The 22,411-nt window shown below is 39.1% G+C and overlaps 2 protein-coding genes across 2 annotated transcripts in view; both read left to right on the top strand.

Moving 5' to 3' along the window:
* LOC137649955 (uncharacterized) overlaps nucleotides 1-22,411 on the top strand; it is a 361,156-nt gene that overhangs the window by 54,177 nt on the left and 284,568 nt on the right. The gene's annotated exons all lie outside the window — the stretch shown is intronic.
* Nucleotides 1-22,411, top strand: part of LOC137649849 (2-hydroxyacyl-CoA lyase 2-like) — a 51,059-nt gene that overhangs the window by 5,442 nt on the left and 23,206 nt on the right. Inside the window, exons 2-6 of the mRNA XM_068382795.1 lie at nucleotides 13,718-13,992; nucleotides 16,873-17,031; nucleotides 17,291-17,460; nucleotides 18,653-18,811; nucleotides 19,763-19,896. Of these exons, the coding sequence (XP_068238896.1) occupies nucleotides 13,718-13,992; nucleotides 16,873-17,031; nucleotides 17,291-17,460; nucleotides 18,653-18,811; nucleotides 19,763-19,896 (897 nt within the window). The remainder of the gene's footprint in view (nucleotides 1-13,717; nucleotides 13,993-16,872; nucleotides 17,032-17,290; nucleotides 17,461-18,652; nucleotides 18,812-19,762; nucleotides 19,897-22,411) is intronic.

Here is a 22,411-nt window from a genome sequence, read left to right as displayed (position 1 = left end):
ACAGTTTGCACCCTCAATCAAACTTTTGAATTTCTTTTTCTTTTAGGAAGTCAATACTGGCTGTTGTTTGCTTTGGTGATAGACAGGTAGCATGGGTTAGAAGCACTGCACCTCCATCTATCAAAAGATCTCCACTTTTGTTTTCAGCCGCAACCTGAACAGGAGTACTGTTGCACCCTCAATCAAACTTTTGAATTTCTTTTTCTTTTAGGAAGTCAATACTGGCTGTTGTTTGCTTTGGTGATAGACAGGTAGCATGGGTTAGAAGCACTGCACCTCCATCTATCAAAAGATCTCCACTTTTGTTTTCAGCCGCAACCTGAACAGGAGTACTGTTGCACCCTCAATCAAACTTTTGAATTTCTTTTTCTTTTAGGAAGTCAATACTGGCTGTTGTTTGCTTTGGTGATAGACAGGTAGCATGGGTTAGAAGCACTGCACCTCCATCTATCAAAAGATCTCCACTTTTGTTTTCAGCCGCAACCTGAACAGGAGTACTGTTGCACCCTCAATCAAACTTTTGAATTTCTTTTTCTTTTAGGAAGTCAATACTGGCTGTTGTTTGCTTTGGTGATAGACAGGTAGCATGGGTTAGAAGCACTGCACCTCCATCTATCAAAAGATCTCCACTTTTGTTTTCAGCCGCAACCTGAACAGGAGTACTGTTGCACCCTCAATCAAACTTTTGAATTTCTTTTTCTTTTAGGAAGTCAATACTGGCTGTTGTTTGCTTTGGTGATAGACAGGTAGCATGGGTTAGAAGCACTGCACCTCCATCTATCAAAAGATCTCCACTTTTGTTTTCAGCCGCAACCTGAACAGGAGTACTGTTGCATCCTCAATCAAACTTTTGAATTTCTTTTTCTTTCAGGAAGTCAATACTGGCTGTTGTTTGCTTTGGTGATAGACAGGTAGCATGGGTTAGAAGCACTGCACCTCCATCTATCAAAAGATCTCCACTTTTGTTTTCAGCCGCAACCTGAACAGGAGTACTGTTGCACCCTCAATCAAACTTTTGAATTTCTTTTTCTTTTAGGAAGTCAATACTGGCTGTTGTTTGCTTTGGTGATAGACAGGTAGCATGGGTTAGAAGCACTGCACCTCCATCTATCAAAAGATATCCACTTTTGTTTTCAGCCGCAACCTGAACAGGAGTACTGTTGCACCCTCAATCAAACTTTTGAATTTCTTTTTCTTTTAGGAAGTCAATACTGGCTGTTGTTTGCTTTGGTGATAGACAGGTAGCATGGGTTAGAAGCACTGCACCTCCATCTATCAAAAGATCTCCACTTTTGTTTTCAGCCGCAACCTGAACAGGAGTACTGTTGCACCCTCAATCAAACTTTTGAATTTCTTTTTCTTTTAGGAAGTCAATACTGGCTGTTGTTTGCTTTGGTGATAGACAGGTAGCATGGGTTAGAAGCACTGCACCTCCATCTATCAAAAGATCTCCACTTTTGTTTTCAGCCGCAACCTGAACAGGAGTACTGTTGCATCCTCAATCAAACTTTTGAATTTCTTTTTCTTTTAGGAAGTCAATACTGGCTGTTGTTTGCTTTGGTGATAGACAGGTAGCATGGGTTAGAAGCACTGCACCTCCATCTATCAAAAGATCTCCACTTTTGTTTTCAGCCGCAACCTGAACAGGAGTACTGTTGCATCCTCAATCAAACTTTTGAATTTCTTTTTCTTTTAGGAAGTCAATACTGGCTGTTGTTTGCTTTGGTGATAGACAGGTAGCATGGGTTAGAAGCACTGCACCTCCATCTATCAAAAGATCTCCACTTTTGTTTTCAGCCGCAACCTGAACAGGAGTACTGTTGCACCCTCAATCAAACTTTTGAATTTCTTTTTCTTTTAGGAAGTCAATACTGGCTGTTGTTTGCTTTGGTGATAGACAGGTAGCATGGGTTAGAAGCACTGCACCTCCATCTATCAAAAGATCTCCACTTTTGTTTTCAGCCGCAACCTGAACAGGAGTACTGTTGCACCCTCAATCAAACTTTTGAATTTCTTTTTCTTTTAGGAAGTCAATACTGGCTGTTGTTTGCTTTGGTGATAGACAGGTAGCATGGGTTAGAAGCACTGCACCTCCATCTATCAAAAGATCTCCACTTTTGTTTTCAGCCGCAACCTGAACAGGAGTACTGTTGCACCCTCAATCAAACTTTTGAATTTCTTTTTCTTTTAGGAAGTCAATACTGGCTGTTGTTTGCTTTGGTGATAGACAGGTAGCATGGGTTAGAAGCACTGCACCTCCATCTATCAAAAGATCTCCACTTTTGTTTTCAGCCACAACCTGAACAGGAGTACTGTTGCATCCTCAATCAAACTTTTGAATTTCTTTTTCTTTTAGGAAGTCAATACTGGCTGTTGTTTGCTTTGGTGATAGACAGGTAGCATGGGTTAGAAGCACTGCACCTCCATCTATCAAAAGATCTCCACTTTTGTTTTCAGCCGCAACCTGAACAGGAGTACTGTTGCACCCTCAATCAAACTTTTGAATTTCTTTTTCTTTTAGGAAGTCAATACTGGCTGTTGTTTGCTTTGGTGATAGACAGGTAGCATGGGTTAGAAGCACTGCACCTCCATCTATCAAAAGATCTCCACTTTTGTTTTCAGCCGCAACCTGAACAGGAGTACTGTTGCATCCTCAATCAAACTTTTGAATTTCTTTTTCTTTTAGGAAGTCAATACTGGCTGTTGTTTGCTTTGGTGATAGACAGGTAGCATGGGTTAGAAGCACTGCACCTCCATCTATCAAAAGATCTCCACTTTTGTTTTCAGCCGCAACCTGAACAGGAGTACTGTTGCACCCTCAATCAAACTTTTGAATTTCTTTTTCTTTTAGGAAGTCAATACTGGCTGTTGTTTGCTTTGGTGATAAACAGGTAGCATGGGTTAGAAGCACTGCACCTCCATCTATCAAAAGATCTCCACTTTTGTTTTCAGCCGCAACCTGAACAGGAGTACTGTTGCATCCTCAATCAAACTTTTGAATTTCTTTTTCTTTTAGGAAGTCAATACTGGCTGTTGTTTGCTTTGGTGATAGACAGGTAGCATGGGTTAGAAGCACTGCACCTCCATCTATCAAAAGATCTCCACTTTTGTTTTCAGCCGCAACCTGAACAGGAGTACTGTTGCATCCTCAATCAAACTTTTGAATTTCTTTTTCTTTTAGGAAGTCAATACTGGCTGTTGTTTGCTTTGGTGATAGACAGGTAGCATGGGTTAGAAGCACTGCACCTCCATCTATCAAAAGATCTCCACTTTTGTTTTCAGCCGCAACCTGAACAGGAGTACTGTTGCACCCTCAATCAAACTTTTGAATTTCTTTTTCTTTTAGGAAGTCAATACTGGCTGTTGTTTGCTTTGGTGATAGACAGGTAGCATGGGTTAGAAGCACTGCACCTCCATCTATCAAAAGATCTCCACTTTTGTTTTCAGCCGCAACCTGAACAGGAGTACTGTTGCACCCTCAATCAAACTTTTGAATTTCTTTTTCTTTTAGGAAGTCAATACTGGCTGTTGTTTGCTTTGGTGATAGACAGGTAGCATGGGTTAGAAGCACTGCACCTCCATCTATCAAAAGATCTCCACTTTTGTTTTCAGCCACAACCTGAACAGGAGTACTGTTGCACCCTCAATCAAACTTTTGAATTTCTTTTTCTTTTAGGAAGTCAATACTGGCTGTTGTTTGCTTTGGTGATAGACAGGTAGCATGGGTTAGAAGCACTGCACCTCCATCTATCAAAAGATCTCCACTTTTGTTTTCAGCCGCAACCTGAACAGGAGTACTGTTGCACCCTCAATCAAACTTTTGAATTTCTTTTTCTTTTAGGAAGTCAATACTGGCTGTTGTTTGCTTTGGTGATAGACAGGTAGCATGGGTTAGAAGCACTGCACCTCCATCTATCAAAAGATCTCCACTTTTGTTTTCAGCCGCAACCTGAACAGGAGTACTGTTGCACCCTCAATCAAACTTTTGAATTTCTTTTTCTTTTAGGAAGTCAATACTGGCTGTTGTTTGCTTTGGTGATAGACAGGTAGCATGGGTTAGAAGCACTGCACCTCCATCTATCAAAAGATCTCCACTTTTGTTTTCAGCCGCAACCTGAACAGGAGTACTGTTGCATCCTCAATCAAACTTTTGAATTTCTTTTTCTTTTAGGAAGTCAATACTGGCTGTTGTTTGCTTTGGTGATAGACAGGTAGCATGGGTTAGAAGCACTGCACCTCCATCTATCAAAAGATCTCCACTTTTGTTTTCAGCCACAACCTGAACAGGAGTACTGTTGCATCCTCAATCAAACTTTTGAATTTCTTTTTCTTTTAGGAAGTCAATACTGGCTGTTGTTTGCTTTGGTGATAGACAGGTAGCATGGGTTAGAAGCACTGCACCTCCATCTATCAAAAGATCTCCACTTTTGTTTTCAGCCGCAACCTGAACAGGAGTACTGTTGCATCCTCAATCAAACTTTTGAATTTCTTTTTCTTTTAGGAAGTCAATACTGGCTGTTGTTTGCTTTGGTGATAGACAGGTAGCATGGGTTAGAAGCACTGCACCTCCATCTATCAAAAGATCTCCACTTTTGTTTTCAGCCGCAACCTAAACAGGAGTACTGTTGCATCCTCAATCAAACTTTTGAATTTCTTTTTCTTTTAGGAAGTCAATACTGGCTGTTGTTTGCTTTGGTGATAGACAGGTAGCATGGGTTAGAAGCACTGCACCTCCATCTATCAAAAGATCTCCACTTTTGTTTTCAGCCGCAACCTGAACAGGAGTACTGTTGCACCCTCAATCAAACTTTTGAATTTCTTTTTCTTTTAGGAAGTCAATACTGGCTGTTGTTTGCTTTGGTGATAGACAGGTAGCATGGGTTAGAAGCACTGCACCTCCATCTATCAAAAGATCTCCACTTTTGTTTTCAGCCGCAACCTGAACAGGAGTACTGTTGCACCCTCAATCAAACTTTTGAATTTCTTTTTCTTTTAGGAAGTCAATACTGGCTGTTGTTTGCTTTGGTGATAGACAGGTAGCATGGGTTAGAAGCACTGCACCTCCATCTATCAAAAGATCTCCACTTTTGTTTTCAGCCGCAACCTGAACAGGAGTACTGTTGCACCCTCAATCAAACTTTTGAATTTCTTTTTCTTTTAGGAAGTCAATACTGGCTGTTGTTTGCTTTGGTGATAGACAGGTAGCATGGGTTAGAAGCACTGCACCTCCATCTATCAAAAGATCTCCACTTTTGTTTTCAGCCACAACCTGAACAGGAGTACTGTTGCATCCTCAATCAAACTTTTGAATTTCTTTTTCTTTTAGGAAGTCAATACTGGCTGTTGTTTGCTTTGGTGATAGACAGGTAGCATGGGTTAGAAGCACTGCACCTCCATCTATCAAAAGATCTCCACTTTTGTTTTCAGCCGCAACCTGAACAGGAGTACTGTTGCACCCTCAATCAAACTTTTGAATTTCTTTTTCTTTTAGGAAGTCAATACTGGCTGTTGTTTGCTTTGGTGATAGACAGGTAGCATGGGTTAGAAGCACTGCACCTCCATCTATCAAAAGATCTCCACTTTTGTTTTCAGCCGCAACCTGAACAGGAGTACTGTTGCATCCTCAATCAAACTTTTGAATTTCTTTTTCTTTTAGGAAGTCAATACTGGCTGTTGTTTGCTTTGGTGATAGACAGGTAGCATGGGTTAGAAGCACTGCACCTCCATCTATCAAAAGATCTCCACTTTTGTTTTCAGCCGCAACCTGAACAGGAGTACTGTTGCATCCTCAATCAAACTTTTGAATTTCTTTTTCTTTTAGGAAGTCAATACTGGCTGTTGTTTGCTTTGGTGATAGACAGGTAGCATGGGTTAGAAGCACTGCACCTCCATCTATCAAAAGATCTCCACTTTTGTTTTCAGCCGCAACCTGAACAGGAGTACTGTTGCATCCTCAATCAAACTTTTGAATTTCTTTTTCTTTTAGGAAGTCAATACTGGCTGTTGTTTGCTTTGGTGATAGACAGGTAGCATGGGTTAGAAGCACTGCACCTCCATCTATCAAAAGATCTCCACTTTTGTTTTCAGCCGCAACCTGAACAGGAGTACTGTTGCACCCTCAATCAAACTTTTGAATTTCTTTTTCTTTTAGGAAGTCAATACTGGCTGTTGTTTGCTTTGGTGATAGACAGGTAGCATGGGTTAGAAGCACTGCACCTCCATCTATCAAAAGATCTCCACTTTTGTTTTCAGCCACAACCTGAACAGGAGTACTGTTGCATCCTCAATCAAACTTTTGAATTTCTTTTTCTTTTAGGAAGTCAATACTGGCTGTTGTTTGCTTTGGTGATAGACAGGTAGCATGGGTTAGAAGCACTGCACCTCCATCTATCAAAAGATCTCCACTTTTGTTTTCAGCCGCAACCTGAACAGGAGTACTGTTGCACCCTCAATCAAACTTTTGAATTTCTTTTTCTTTTAGGAAGTCAATACTGGCTGTTGTTTGCTTTGGTGATAGACAGGTAGCATGGGTTAGAAGCACTGCACCTCCATCTATCAAAAGATCTCCACTTTTGTTTTCAGCCGCAACCTGAACAGGAGTACTGTTGCATCCTCAATCAAACTTTTGAATTTCTTTTTCTTTTAGGAAGTCAATACTGGCTGTTGTTTGCTTTGGTGATAGACAGGTAGCATGGGTTAGAAGCACTGCACCTCCATCTATCAAAAGATCTCCACTTTTGTTTTCAGCCGCAACCTGAACAGGAGTACTGTTGCATCCTCAATCAAACTTTTGAATTTCTTTTTCTTTTAGGAAGTCAATACTGGCTGTTGTTTGCTTTGGTGATAGACAGGTAGCATGGGTTAGAAGCACTGCACCTCCATCTATCAAAAGATCTCCACTTTTGTTTTCAGCCGCAACCTGAACAGGAGTACTGTTGCATCCTCAATCAAACTTTTGAATTTCTTTTTCTTTTAGGAAGTCAATACTGGCTGTTGTTTGCTTTGGTGATAGACAGGTAGCATGGGTTAGAAGCACTGCACCTCCATCTATCAAAAGATCTCCACTTTTGTTTTCAGCCGCAACCTGAACAGGAGTACTGTTGCACCCTCAATCAAACTTTTGAATTTCTTTTTCTTTTAGGAAGTCAATACTGGCTGTTGTTTTCTTTGGTGATAGACAGGTAGCATGGGTTAGAAGCACTGCACCTCCATCTATCAAAAGATCTCCACTTTTGTTTTCAGCCGCAACCTGAACAGGAGTACTGTTGCATCCTCAATCAAACTTTTGAATTTCTTTTTCTTTTAGGAAGTCAATACTGGCTGTTGTTTGCTTTGGTGATAGACAGGTAGCATGGGTTAGAAGCACTGCACCTCCATCTATCAAAAGATCTCCACTTTTGTTTTCAGCCGCAACCTGAACAGGAGTACTGTTGCACCCTCAATCAAACTTTTGAATTTCTTTTTCTTTTAGGAAGTCAATACTGGCTGTTGTTTGCTTTGGTGATAGACAGGTAGCATGGGTTAGAAGCACTGCACCTCCATCTATCAAAAGATCTCCACTTTTGTTTTCAGCCGCAACCTGAACAGGAGTACTGTTGCATCCTCAATCAAACTTTTGAATTTCTTTTTCTTTTAGGAAGTCAATACTGGCTGTTGTTTGCTTTGGTGATAGACAGGTAGCATGGGTCAGAAGCACTGCACCTCCATCTATCAAAAGATCTCCACTTTTGTTTTCAGCCGCAACCTGAACAGGAGTACTGTTGCACCCTCAATCAAACTTTTGAATTTCTTTTTCTTTTAGGAAGTCAATACTGGCTGTTGTTTGCTTTGGTGATAGACAGGTAGCATGGGTTAGAAGCACTGCACCTCCATCTATCAAAAGATCTCCACTTTTGTTTTCAGCCGCAACCTGAACAGGAGTACTGTTGCACCCTCAATCAAACTTTTGAATTTCTTTTTCTTTTAGGAAGTCAATACTGGCTGTTGTTTGCTTTGGTGATAGACAGGTAGCATGGGTTAGAAGCACTGCACCTCCATCTATCAAAAGATCTCCACTTTTGTTTTCAGCCGCAACCTGAACAGGAGTACTGTTGCATCCTCAATCAAACTTTTGAATTTCTTTTTCTTTTAGGAAGTCAATACTGGCTGTTGTTTGCTTTGGTGATAGACAGGTAGCATGGGTTAGAAGCACTGCACCTCCATCTATCAAAAGATCTCCACTTTTGTTTTCAGCCGCAACCTGAACAGGAGTACTGTTGCACCCTCAATCAAACTTTTGAATTACTTTTTCTTTTAGGAAGTCAATACTGGCTGTTGTTTGCTTTGGTGATAGACAGGTAGCATGGGTTAGAAGCACTGCACCTCCATCTATCAAAAGATCTCCACTTTTGTTTTCAGCCGCAACCTGAACAGGAGTACTGTTGCATCCTCAATCAAACTTTTGAATTTCTTTTTCTTTTAGGAAGTCAATACTGGCTGTTGTTTACTTTGGTGATAGACAGGTAGCATGGGTTAGAAGCACTGCACCTCCATCTATCAAAAGATCTCCACTTTTGTTTTCAGCCGCAACCTGAACAGGAGTACTGTTGCACCCTCAATCAAACTTTTGAATTTCTTTTTCTTTTAGGAAGTCAATACTGGCTGTTGTTTGCTTTGGTGATAGACAGGTAGCATGGGTTAGAAGCACTGCACCTCCATCTATCAAAAGATCTCCACTTTTGTTTTCAGCCGCAACCTGAACAGGAGTACTGTTGCATCCTCAATCAAACTTTTGAATTTCTTTTTCTTTTAGGAAGTCAATACTGGCTGTTGTTTGCTTTGGTGATAGACAGGTAGCATGGGTTAGAAGCACTGCACCTCCATCTATCAAAAGATCTCCACTTTTGTTTTCAGCCGCAACCTGAACAGGAGTACTGTTGCATCCTCAATCAAACTTTTGAATTTCTTTTTCTTTTAGGAAGTCAATACTGGCTGTTGTTTGCTTTGGTGATAGACAGGTAGCATGGGTTAGAAGCACTGCACCTCCATCTATCAAAAGATCTCCACTTTTGTTTTCAGCCGCAACCTGAACAGGAGTACTGTTGCACCCTCAATCAAACTTTTGAATTTCTTTTTCTTTTAGGAAGTCAATACTGGCTGTTGTTTGCTTTGGTGATAGACAGGTAGCATGGGTTAGAAGCACTGCACCTCCATCTATCAAAAGATCTCCACTTTTGTTTTCAGCCGCAACCTGAACAGGAGTACTGTTGCACCCTCAATCAAACTTTTGAATTTCTTTTTCTTTTAGGAAGTCAATACTGGCTGTTGTTTGCTTTGGTGATAGACAGGTAGCATGGGTTAGAAGCACTGCACCTCCATCTATCAAAAGATCTCCACTTTTGTTTTCAGCCGCAACCTGAACAGGAGTACTGTTGCACCCTCAATCAAACTTTTGAATTTCTTTTTCTTTTAGGAAGTCAATACTGGCTGTTGTTTGCTTTGGTGATAGACAGGTAGCATGGGTTAGAAGCACTGCACCTCCATCTATCAAAAGATCTCCACTTTTGTTTTCAGCCACAACCTGAACAGGAGTACTGTTGCATCCTCAATCAAACTTTTGAATTTCTTTTTCTTTTAGGAAGTCAATACTGGCTGTTGTTTGCTTTGGTGATAGACAGGTAGCATGGGTTAGAAGCACTGCACCTCCATCTATCAAAAGATCTCCACTTTTGTTTTCAGCCGCAACCTGAACAGGAGTACTGTTGCACCCTCAATCAAACTTTTGAATTTCTTTTTCTTTTAGGAAGTCAATACTGGCTGTTGTTTGCTTTGGTGATAGACAGGTAGCATGGGTTAGAAGCACTGCACCTCCATCTATCAAAAGATCTCCACTTTTGTTTTCAGCCGCAACCTGAACAGGAGTACTGTTGCATCCTCAATCAAACTTTTGAATTTCTTTTTCTTTTAGGAAGTCAATACTGGCTGTTGTTTGCTTTGGTGATAGACAGGTAGCATGGGTTAGAAGCACTGCACCTCCATCTATCAAAAGATCTCCACTTTTGTTTTCAGCCGCAACCTGAACAGGAGGACTGTTGCACCCTCAATCAAACTTTTGAATTTCTTTTTCTTTTAGGAAGTCAATACTGGCTGTTGTTTGCTTTGGTGATAAACAGGTAGCATGGGTTAGAAGCACTGCACCTCCATCTATCAAAAGATCTCCACTTTTGTTTTCAGCCGCAACCTGAACAGGAGTACTGTTGCATCCTCAATCAAACTTTTGAATTTCTTTTTCTTTTAGGAAGTCAATACTGGCTGTTGTTTGCTTTGGTGATAGACAGGTAGCATGGGTTAGAAGCACTGCACCTCCATCTATCAAAAGATCTCCACTTTTGTTTTCAGCCGCAACCTGAACAGGAGTACTGTTGCATCCTCAATCAAACTTTTGAATTTCTTTTTCTTTTAGGAAGTCAATACTGGCTGTTGTTTGCTTTGGTGATAGACAGGTAGCATGGGTTAGAAGCACTGCACCTCCATCTATCAAAAGATCTCCACTTTTGTTTTCAGCCGCAACCTGAACAGGAGTACTGTTGCACCCTCAATCAAACTTTTGAATTTCTTTTTCTTTTAGGAAGTCAATACTGGCTGTTGTTTGCTTTGGTGATAGACAGGTAGCATGGGTTAGAAGCACTGCACCTCCATCTATCAAAAGATCTCCACTTTTGTTTTCAGCCGCAACCTGAACAGGAGTACTGTTGCACCCTCAATCAAACTTTTGAATTTCTTTTTCTTTTAGGAAGTCAATACTGGCTGTTGTTTGCTTTGGTGATAGACAGGTAGCATGGGTTAGAAGCACTGCACCTCCATCTATCAAAAGATCTCCACTTTTGTTTTCAGCCGCAACCTGAACAGGAGTACTGTTGCACCCTCAATCAAACTTTTGAATTTCTTTTTCTTTTAGGAAGTCAATACTGGCTGTTGTTTGCTTTGGTGATAGACAGGTAGCATGGGTTAGAAGCACTGCACCTCCATCTATCAAAAGATCTCCACTTTTGTTTTCAGCCGCAACCTGAACAGGAGTACTGTTGCATCCTCAATCAAACTTTTGAATTTCTTTTTCTTTTAGGAAGTCAATACTGGCTGTTGTTTACTTTGGTGATAGACAGGTAGCATGGGTTAGAAGCACTGTACCTCCATCTATCAAAAGATCTCCACTTTTGTTTTCAGCCGCAACCTGAACAGGAGTACTGTTGCACCCTCAATCAAACTTTTGAATTTCTTTTTCTTTTAGGAAGTCAATACTGGCTGTTGTTTGCTTTGGTGATAGACAGGTAGCATGGGTTAGAAGCACTGCACCTCCATCTATCAAAAGATCTCCACTTTTGTTTTCAGCCGCAACCTGAACAGGAGTACTGTTGCACCCTCAATCAAACTTTTGAATTTCTTTTTTTTTAGGAAGTCAATACTGGCTGTTGTTTGCTTTGGTGATAGACAGGTAGCATGGGTTAGAAGCACTGCACCTCCATCTATCAAAAGATCTCCACTTTTGTTTGCAGCCGCAACCTGAACAGGAGTACTGTTGCACCCTCAATCAAACTTTTGAATTTCTTTTTCTTTTAGGAAGTCAATACTGGCTGTTGTTTGCTTTGGTGATAGACAGGTAGCATGGGTTAGAAGCACTGCACCTCCATCTATCAAAAGATCTCCACTTGTGTTTTCAGCCGCAACCTGAACAGGAGTACTGTTGCACCCTCAATCAAACTTTTGAATTTCTTTTTCTTTTAGGAAGTCAATACTGGCTGTTGTTTGCTTTGGTGATAGACAGGTAGCATGGGTTAGAAGCACTGCACCTCCATCTATCAAAAGATCTCCACTTTTGTTTTCAGCCGCAACCTGAACAGGAGTACTGTTGCACCCTCAATCAAACTTTTGAATTTCTTTTTCTTTTAGGAAGTCAATACTGGCTGTTGTTTGCTTTGGTGATAGACAGGTAGCATGGGTTAGAAGCACTGCACCTCCATCTTTCAAAATATCTCCACTTTTGTTTTCAGCCGCAACCTGAACAGGAGTACTGTTGCATCCTCAATCAAACTTTTGAATTTCTTTTTCTTTTAGGAAGTCAATACTGGCTGTTGTTTGCTTTGGTGATAGACAGGTAGCATGGGTTAGAAGCACTGCACCTCCATCTATCAAAAGATCTCCACTTTTGTTTTCAGCCGCAACCTGAACAGGAGTACTGTTGCACCCTCAATCAAACTTTTGAATTTCTTTTTCTTTTAGGAAGTCAATACTGGCTGTTGTTTGCTTTGGTGATAGACAGGTAGCATGGGTTAGAAGCACTGCACCTCCATCTATCAAAATATCTCCACTTTTGTTTTCAGCCGCAACCTGAACAGGAGTACTGTTGCATCCTCAATCAAACTTTTGAATTTCTTTTTCTTTTAGGAAGTCAATACTGGCTGTTGTTTGCTTTGGTGATAGACAGGTAGCATGGGTTAGAAGCACTGCACCTCCATCTATCAAAAGATCTCCACTTTTGTTTTCAGCCGCAACCTCAATCAAACTTTTGAATTTCTTTTTCTTTTAGGAAGTCAATACTGGCTGTTGTTTGCTTTGGTGATAGACAGGTAGCATGGGTTAGAAGCACTGCACCTCCATCTATCAAAAGATCTCCACTTTTGTTTTCAGCCGCAACCTGAACAGGAGTACTGTTGCATCCTCAATCAAACTTTTGAATTTCTTTTTCTTTTAGGAAGTCAATACTGGCTGTTGTTTGCTTTGGTGATAGACAGGTAGCATGGGTTAGAAGCACTGCACCTCCATCTATCAAAAGATCTCCACTTTTGTTTTCAGCCGCAACCTGAACAGGAGTACTGTTGCACCCTCAATCAAACTTTTGAATTTCTTTTTCTTTTAGGAAGTCAATACTGGCTGTTGTTTGCTTTGGTGATAGACAGGTAGCATGGGTTAGAAGCACTGCACCTCCATCTATCAAAAGATCTCCACTTTTGTTTTCAGCCGCAACCTGAACAGGAGTACTGTTGCACCCTCAATCAAACTTTTGAATTTCTTTTTCTTTTAGGAAGTCAATACTGGCTGTTGTTTGCTTTGGTGATAGACAGGTAGCATGGGTTAGAAGCACTGCACCTCCATCTATCAAAAGATCTCCACTTTTGTTTTCAGCCGCAACCTGAACAGGAGTACTGTTGCACCCTCAATCAAACTTTTGAATTTCTTTTTCTTTTAGGAAGTCAATACTGGCTGTTGTTTGCTTTGGTGATAGACAGGTAGCATGGGTTAGAAGCACTGCACCTCCATCTATCAAAAGATCTCCACTTTTGTTTTCAGCCGCAACCTGAACAGGAGTACTGTTGCACCCTCAATCAAACTTTTGAATTTCTTTTTCTTTTAGTAAGTCAATACTGGCTGTTGTTTGCTTTGGTGATAGACAGGTAGCATGGGTTAGAAGCACTGCACCTCCATCTATCAAAAGATCTCCACTTTTGTTTTCAGCTGCAACCTGAACAGGAGTACTGTTGCACCCTCAATCAAACTTTTGAATTTCTTTTTCTTTTAGGAAGTCAATACTGGCTGTTGTTTGCTTTGGTGATAGACAGGTAGCATGGGTTAGAAGCACTGCACCTCCATCTATCAAAAGATCTCCACTTTTGTTTTCAGCCGCAACCTGAACAGGAGTACTGTTGCACCCTCAATCAAACTTTTGAATTTCTTTTTCTTTTAGGAAGTCAATACTGGCTGTTGTTTGCTTTGGTGATGGACAGGTAGTAAGAAATTCGTACTTACTGGGAAAGGGTGGACATTGCAACCAGCTTATGCGTAAACCAGCTGTAGATCCACACCCTGTGCTTCTTGTCGGGGGCATGATTGTTAGCAATCATGCCTGTGTGACGAGTGTAGATCCTGGCTTTCTGTGCTGTGGCATGTGCATGTTGTACCTTGAGTTTGGGAAAAAAGAGCTAAGCCTTCTTTGGGGTCTGTTGGTCTGTCTTGTTAAAGGCAAGAAGAAGCCGTAAAAGTCTTTAGTTTCTTCCGTCGTCTCACTCAGTGTGCCAGCCATGGCAGCCTCTGCTCATATGCCCCTGGCTTGGTCCCCAGAAAGTATGCATCAGGAGCAAGGAGTCATCTGATCTACATTGGCAAGTTTTTCAGGTTATGGTATTGTGTGGGGTTCCCCCAGTACTTGTCACACCCCATCAAGGTTGGGGGATCTCCACCCATTTTCATATAAACTGCTGACGATAAGCTTGACTTAAGGGAGGTTTGGACCTCCTCAGGTTTTCACTTAGGCTCCTTATGACTGTTGTGGTAGCTGGTAGCTAAGGCTACCTCTCCCACAATACCCCTTGTGCAAGTGTTTCCTGTGTTGACACCAGTAGTGTCAGTGACTGATGGTGTCCCCCTAAGCCCAAAAGGACTGTTAAAGGGTTGTAAAGTGACAATTGTGCCAGTGGGCAAAGCTCCTGCACCTGTAGCCACATCTGAAATTGTGCTCTATGTTACCCTATTTATCACCCTTGACCCAGTCTCCCCGATGTAAGCCACTTTCTCTTTCCCTATTAACGAGAGAATTTCTTGGTGAAGTCATTCGGCTTCAAAATAGAATATTGTTTCCATGTTGAAGCCTTGTAACCGACCGGCAAGAGGTCTTTTGTCCTTAAGGAAATTTTCCCCCCCTCCCCTATTGACTCTAAATTTCTCTCTGTACTCTGTAGAAGATCCTCAACTTACAATTTTAATAGGTTCAAAGAAGCTGTTTGTAAGTCATTTGTTAAATTTTGGCCTAGGGTTGGCCTAACCTAACTCACGTGCATGGGATTTTCAGCTGCAAAAGTCAACAAATAGTACTGTATCATGAGAAATAAATATCAGGTTACTGTGAATGTCGTTTTTCTTACTGTATTAAATTGTGTAATGTTTTATTCATTATTTTTTTCATATGATAGAAATGTACAGTGCACAAACAATTGGACATGTGCACTGCATATTGGTTATCTTTCATCCATAATCAAATCAGCTTGCTGTATAAATGGTAATGGATGTTACTGTAAATCATTCTTGAATCACTACTTGGTATATTCAATCAGCCTAAGCTCCCCAACTTGCAAAAATTCCACTTCAAACAGAAATCTAACTGAAGTCATAAATATCAGATACTGTATCAAAAATTCAAAATGAAATACAGTAATGAATCAGTATTATGTAATTTATTGCAGTAAGCAAGACAACATTTACAATATAAAACAGGACTATTTGTTGACCTTTGCAGCTGAAAATCATAGGCATGTGAGTTAGGTGAAGCTTACCCTAGGCCAAAATTTTAAAAAATTCAACTTGTAAATAATTCAACTTACAAACAGCTTTTTGGAACCTATTTAGTTTGTAACTTGAGAACTTTCTGTATACAGAAATTATTTTATTGTTTTATTGCATTCTTGTATACATTATTTTATGATTTACTTTGACTTGAATGTAATGAAAGTAGTAATAGCAGCACCCAGATTATTTGCTAGTGTTTTCTGGTGCGGTATTCATTCTGTTTTGATAGGGCCCATGCCCGAAGTAATCTTTGTTTTTATGCGAGTTTCATTTTACATTCCTTAATTATATTACTTCATCTTCATGAGTTTCGTTTAATTTAAATTCCTTGATTATGTCATTCAAAGGTGAAAACAAAAGCTTGTTAATTTCACTTGCTTGTTTTGATGTTACCCACATGTTGGGCATATATGGTAAACCTATAGCTTATATAGTATAATTTTACTTGATTTTATGCTTCGGGAAACTTTTCGCGAATACACTGGACTATTGGCAGTATCAGACACTTCTTACTCCCTATTAGTCTGTTATTGCAAGGTTCAACTGTGCTCCATTCAAGCCTTTGAGAAGGTCGTCAGATAGACATCTGACTCTCAAGACTTGATGCTGTTAAGTTACACTTATGAGTTCAATTCTTTAATCTAGAGAAGTATCTCCCCCATAAGTTGTAATGATGGGGAGGTTTTTGGAATTTATACTAACCCACATTGATCATCATATGCCAGGTATATTATTCTGGACGGGATTCTTTATTAGATCATGCACAATTCATTTTGGACAGACCGGGCACTATGAGTCTACTCATCCTTTTGAAAGATAGACAGGAAGTTGCTGGAGTCCTCTCCTTCTCTCCCGTAGGGGCTCCTGCAGATAGACATTTCCAGGGAACAAAAAAAACAAACCAGTTTGGTTTTAGGGGTACTTACAACCCACTAAGCATTGAGTCTCCATATTTAAAGGACAAAAGGTTTGTATAGGGTGTAGGAACAAATAAATTTTTAAACTAATTTGTATCCTTCCGAGCTATAAAAGCCTGAGTCCTATAAGTTAAACTTTCCTCCTCACCCCCTCCCCTCAGTCCTGAGCTAGAAGATTAAAGTGAGGCTCTTCCAACAGATGGAAAAGCAAGGATTCTCACCCACAATTACCAACGGTTGCTAACTACCTCGTCAACAAATTCAACGAGCATTCTAACTCATAGCTCACTCTGAAAACATCTCCCTATTCAAAGGATTTATGTTTGCATAGCTAGGAAATATACAAATTACCAGTACTTTAGAAATCTGCTATAATTGTGTTATTTGATTGTATGACAATGTTTATTTTGCTTACAAAATAAATTTGCAATTTCAACTTGTTCTTTTTTAATGCTTGCTTTATCATATCTGACAGTAACATACTCTTTCCATTTTCAGCCCCTCAGCTTATTTAAAGGCTGTGTGTGATCATTCATGTACAGTAATAGAAGACAAATACTGATGTGTATTTGACATGAGACATCAACTGATCTGGATATGTAATTGTGCATTATTTTTTATCATGATACCTTTTTTTTTTCAGTTGACCAATGTGCTCAGCTAATATCAAAAGCGAAAAAGCCAGTTTTCGTCTTGGGAAGCCAGTCTACCCTTCCACCAACACCTGTGGATGATTTGAGGCGGTCGCTAGAGAGACTTGGTATACCATGTTTCCTTGGAGGAATGTCCAGAGGTTTACTAGGTAAGTAGTTTTATGCATAAGCAATCATTGATATATGGTATCTCATGATAGTTTGGTGTTTTGTGTTTTCTTCTTACCTCTTCATTTCCATCTGGAATTTTATCTTTATCTTCCATTCTTCAAGCCTGTATATTTATCCTAGATATTTTGATGTCACAGTTATCAGTAAACCATTGAATCATGAATGTTATTGTCGTTAGTAAGATAATACTTAATACCTTAACTGAAGGTTTTAATTGGATTTTTTTTGTCATTATAGGGCAGAAAAGTGCTATACAAATGAGGCAGTGTAGAAAAGATGCCTTAAAGGAAGCTGATGTTATTATCCTTGCTGGTGCTGTGTGTGATTTTAGATTGGGTTATGGACGAAGTTTGGGGCGTAAGGCTAAAATTATTGCTGTGAATCGTAACAAGGAGCAACTGTACAAGGTTAGTATCTTGTGGTCTTGATTTCTTTGTACTTCTCTTTTTGACTTCATAATTTGGCTTTGTTAAGGGAGTATAGTTTCACTGCAGTTCATCTTTTAATAAAGATGTTTACCCTTTTCAATTTGTAATCTACCTTAATAGTTTGCAGATTAAGGACAGGAATTTTTTCCCTAATGAGTGATAGTGTTATGGTATTTTAATATGCTGTTATGATTACTATAGTATGACTGATGATTTGATTAAGCGTTGTTTAAATGTGGTTAGACTACCTAGTGATAATAATAGTAATTATTTCCGTGAATCTTCCTAAATTTCATTGCCCTTCCTCCTCTGGAGAGGACAGCCCTGACCCATAAATTTTAAGCAGAAATTTCAGCAGCTCTCGTCATCGGTATAAAACGCTGCCCTTTATAGCTCTCTACAGCCATTGAGGCTGTTGTCATAACAGAGGACTCCCTAGTGAGGACTTCATGGTTATTCTCATTCTCTTTAACCCTTTCACTGCAGATCTGCAAATTTGTAGGTTTCACAGTACTTTACAGTATTGTGTAATATTTCCCTGAAAAAATTGAAATGATTAGAATTTACTTAAGCCATTTTTTATGTGTTATGGAACCATTCTGTTTTCAGCACAGCTGGCATAAGGTTTGAGGAGAGATTGAATGACTAAGAGTTCTACCTCTTTGTTGTTCCTCTCTCAAGGGAATACAGCTGTTAAATGCTTGTCGGATATCTGATACTGCTAAGTTGCACAAGGGAGCATCTCTCTTTTCAAACTACATTTGTCAAGAAGCTAGTCTCTTATCCTTCTGGCAAGGGGGAGGATAAGTCAGTGTCTTACTAAACATTTCTCTTGTGCTGAATTTGACACTGCCAACACCATCTCCCACTTATGTTCTTATGCCTAGCACCGAGAGGAGCGGTTGAGATGGGAAATCTTATTTAAAACACTGTTTTGTACTAGGAAAAATACAAATTACTTTTTAGATTTGTTATTGTTCTTAACCATATACAACTCTTGGCAATATATTGCAGTGATTGGAATAGCTACAGAATTCTTTTTCCAAGGAGGGAACGACAATGAACGTCACTAAGTATTGAAATAATTAGTTTTAATGTTTTCTTTACACCATGAAAGTATTTACAGTACTTTTAAATATGAGATTTTAAATATTAAATGATTCATTCGCAGAATGCTGATATGTTTTGGAAGCCAACTGTAGCAGTTTTAGGAGATGTGGGAACTTTTGTCAGGGATCTGGCTGCTCATATAATGGACTATAAGTGTGATCCCGAGTGGGTTGCCACTCTCAGAGATAGGGATGAAGCAAAGGAGGCTTCAAATTTGAAGGTAATGCCTCTCTTTATATATTAATTTTACATATTCTTATTTTTCCTAAAAGTTGATTAATATTTTTTGTAGGTCATTTTACCTTACGACCAATTTCAATTTTTGTTTTTGTATTGATGGTATCAAATGCATATTTTCCTGTTTTCATAACATCCAAGTTTCATGTAATTATCTACCAACTTCAAGAATAGGTTGTCTGAATTTTATATTACTATATCTTTTTCTTGAATGTAGACAAAATATGCTGAATGTTAGGGTATATCTTTTTTATTTTAAGGTAATTTCGTGTTTTACATTGGCAAGCTTACTTAAAGATGTGGGTGATAATGTATGTAACTTATATTAATATATACTGAGGTATCTAGATGAAAGTAATCTGTGAATAGATGAGTAACATTGTAGAGAATAAGAAATCAACCACTTAGAAATGATGCTGGTGCTTAAAGAAGAAGCTGATGAGAAGTACAAGGGTTTTTCTGATAGTGTTATAAATTTACCCAGTCCGGAAAGGTGTCTATACTCACTTTTTTTAGTGAGGAAGATTTGCACTCACTATCTGGGATGTCCTTTTATCTCGGAAAAGTTTCCTAATAGATGATTGGTTGGAAATATTTTGTCCGAATAGCATCATTGCACAGATTTCCTGTGAATTTAGTGATCAGGTTTATTTATATGTCAGATAAAGTGGCTGAAAACCAGTGCATTATTTTTTATTTTTTATTTTGACTTTGTTTCTTTTAGATCAATCTACCCTTAGTAGCTGCTACTACATTTGATGAAAGTGGCATTTTAATTAGTAAAATCTTTTCTTATAATGTACTGTTAATTGTTTTAGTGTAATAAGGTCTATAACGTTTTCGATATTCACATTTGTCATAGAAGAAACTGAAGAAAATACTGCATGTGTACAAATTAGCGGTGTGTAAATTTATTTTATGTATTCTTTTAAAGATGGCTGAGGTAGTTCCCGAAAAGCATTTAAATCCCATGAAAGTCTTCATGGAGCTAGAAAAACATTTGCCTGATGATGCAATTCTTGTTGCGGATGGTGGAGACTTTGTTGCTACAGCTGCTTATATACTCAGGTCAGTAGTTTTGTATTTTCAGACAAAATATCTGTTGGATGGAAGGATGTGTATGGGAATAACAGTTTGTGGTATGGTATGGTATATTAAAAATGGATGTTTCACAAGTTTAGCGTTCAATTCAGGTCTTGTGACAGCTAATTCTCACTAGTGGTCAAAACCTCACTATCCCTGTGAGCTAGGAATGGGGGTTTTGTATGAGCCTATATGTCTACCGGTTAATTCGTCACTAGCCATTGCCTGGCCCTCCTTGGCCTCTAGCTTGGGTAGAGAGGGGCTTGGACGCTGATCACATGTTCTGTATAAATTATCGGTCTCTAGTACACTGTCCTGTCCCTTGCCTCCTCTACTCATAGTGACCTTTAAAGTCAATGGTATACTGTCACCTTCATCATTATCAGCCTTTAATAGTCCACTGCAGGACAGAGGCCTCAGACATGTCCTACTTGCATCTGTGTATGGTCTTTGTATGCCAGTTTATACCCGCAAATTCTGTTATTCTTAATGTCCATCTGTTATCTGTCATTCTAATTATATGTCCTGCCCATGTCCATTTCTTTAACTTACATCATGTCAGAATATCCTTTACTTTAGTTTTTTCTCATATCCGTGTTGCTCTTTTTCTGTCTCTTAGTATTGTTCCTATTATTATTCTTTCCTTAGCTCTTTAAAGTATTAACTAGCTTATGTTCTAAGGCTTTAGTAAGGCTCCAAGGTTGCATTGCATGAGTTAATACTTGTAGGACCATCTGATTTTACTTTTCATTATCTCCATCCCATGCTTATCCTTCTTTTAATTTCCTTCTCATGTCCTGGGGAAACACTTACTGTCTGTCCTATGGACATATATTCATTAGTAATCTCTAGAGGTCCATCCATAAACCTTATTTATTGTAAGCATTTTCATTGAATATCATCTTAGTTTTACTCATATTAATTTTCACTCCTACATTTCTGCTTTCTCTATTCAAATCTTCAATCATCTTTCGCAATTCCTCCCATGATTCTAAACAGGACTATGTCATTTGCAAATCTTAAACTGTTAAGTATTCCCCATTAATATTAATTCCTACATTTTCCCAATCCAAATTTTTAAAAACATCTATGCATGTTGTGAATAATTTTGGAGAGATGTAGTCTTCTTATCTAACTCCTTTCTCAATCTGTATTTTTTAAATATTTAACTTAGCCGGTGAATATATAATAGCTGCAACTCTGCGGCTCGACAGAAAACACACTAAAAAAACTCGCGAGCGATCGCTATGAAGGTTGCGGGTGTGCCCACCAGCGCCAACTGTTGGCCAGATACCACTCTTGCATGTAAACAAACCCTTCAATTCTTCTCTGTCGACGTTGACGACAAGACGTATCAATACTCGCTGTAGAACCTGGAGTTTTCTCAACATATTTGGTGAAGTACTTCATTTTGGTTTGAGCTTTCGCAGTGCAGGTGTTTTATCTTCATCTTAAATCTTGAACTCGTTTTTGGATAGATTTAATTTTTTGATGACAAAGAGAGTATGGACTTTCTTTGACTTTTAAATGGCCGACCCTTCCCTCAGTACGGAAGTGTGTTTAGGCTTTTAGCAATTATCACGTCATAAATTAATTATAGATTTTCCTCTATATATTTTATATCTCAACCGCCTTTATTAGGCCTCTTCGATTAGCTTCCCATTTATAATAAACATCAAAATAAATTTGTTTATATGCGACCTTTCCTGAGAGTAGGCGGTCCTAACTTGGAAACCGAAGTTAAACAACGTTGAGCCCTTTCAATCGTAAATAGCTTTTAAAGAGCTAATGATTTAAAACTTATTAAATGAATATTTGTTAATAGAATTTTTATGAAAGATTTTCTTTGAATAGTCTTCGTACTGTTTCAAAGATGAACTAACGTTTAGTTTATTTATGCTACGCAGTTTGCGCTCTATCGTTACGATAGAGAGAGAGAGTATCACGGTTTCACTTTGCAGAAAGAATAAATCGATTCTGACGTTTTGTTCATTCTTTTATCAAAGCTTAAATGTTTTAAATTCTATTTTAAAGGAACTTTTTAATTGAAAAACCTTTCAGTTTTTTCCTTTGGTCAAATAACCTGTTTTTTTGACGAAACGTCAATGGGCTCTTCTCTTAGGTGCGAAATCAAGAGAGAGAGAGAGAGAGAGAGAGAGAGAGAGAGAGAGAGAGAGACGGAGGGAGAGAGAGGAGAGAAAACGTTCCGATCTTTATCTCGTCCCAAGCGGGTAACGTTGTTCTCGAGTTACTCTCGTCCCTAGTCTCTGTACGGGGAGAAAGGATAAAACGTTTTTAGTTTTTTATTCTCGTCCCAAGGCAATGTACGGTGAGAGATTGAAAACGTAGTTTTGAATGAACTAGTGTTTAGTCTCTTCCCCAGCCACTGAATTTTTTTTTTATCTTAAAATATGTTTACTGTTTTTTGCTTTATATGACTGATTTCGCAATTACAACCTTTTGAGAGGGTAGAATTGCGTGCTTCAGGTAGAAATCAGTT

Source organism: Palaemon carinicauda, chromosome 11 (genome assembly GCF_036898095.1).
Source record: "Palaemon carinicauda isolate YSFRI2023 chromosome 11, ASM3689809v2, whole genome shotgun sequence".
In the NCBI taxonomy this organism is placed as follows: Eukaryota; Metazoa; Arthropoda; class Malacostraca; order Decapoda; family Palaemonidae; genus Palaemon; species Palaemon carinicauda.
This window is presented reverse-complemented; position numbering and strand designations above follow the sequence as displayed.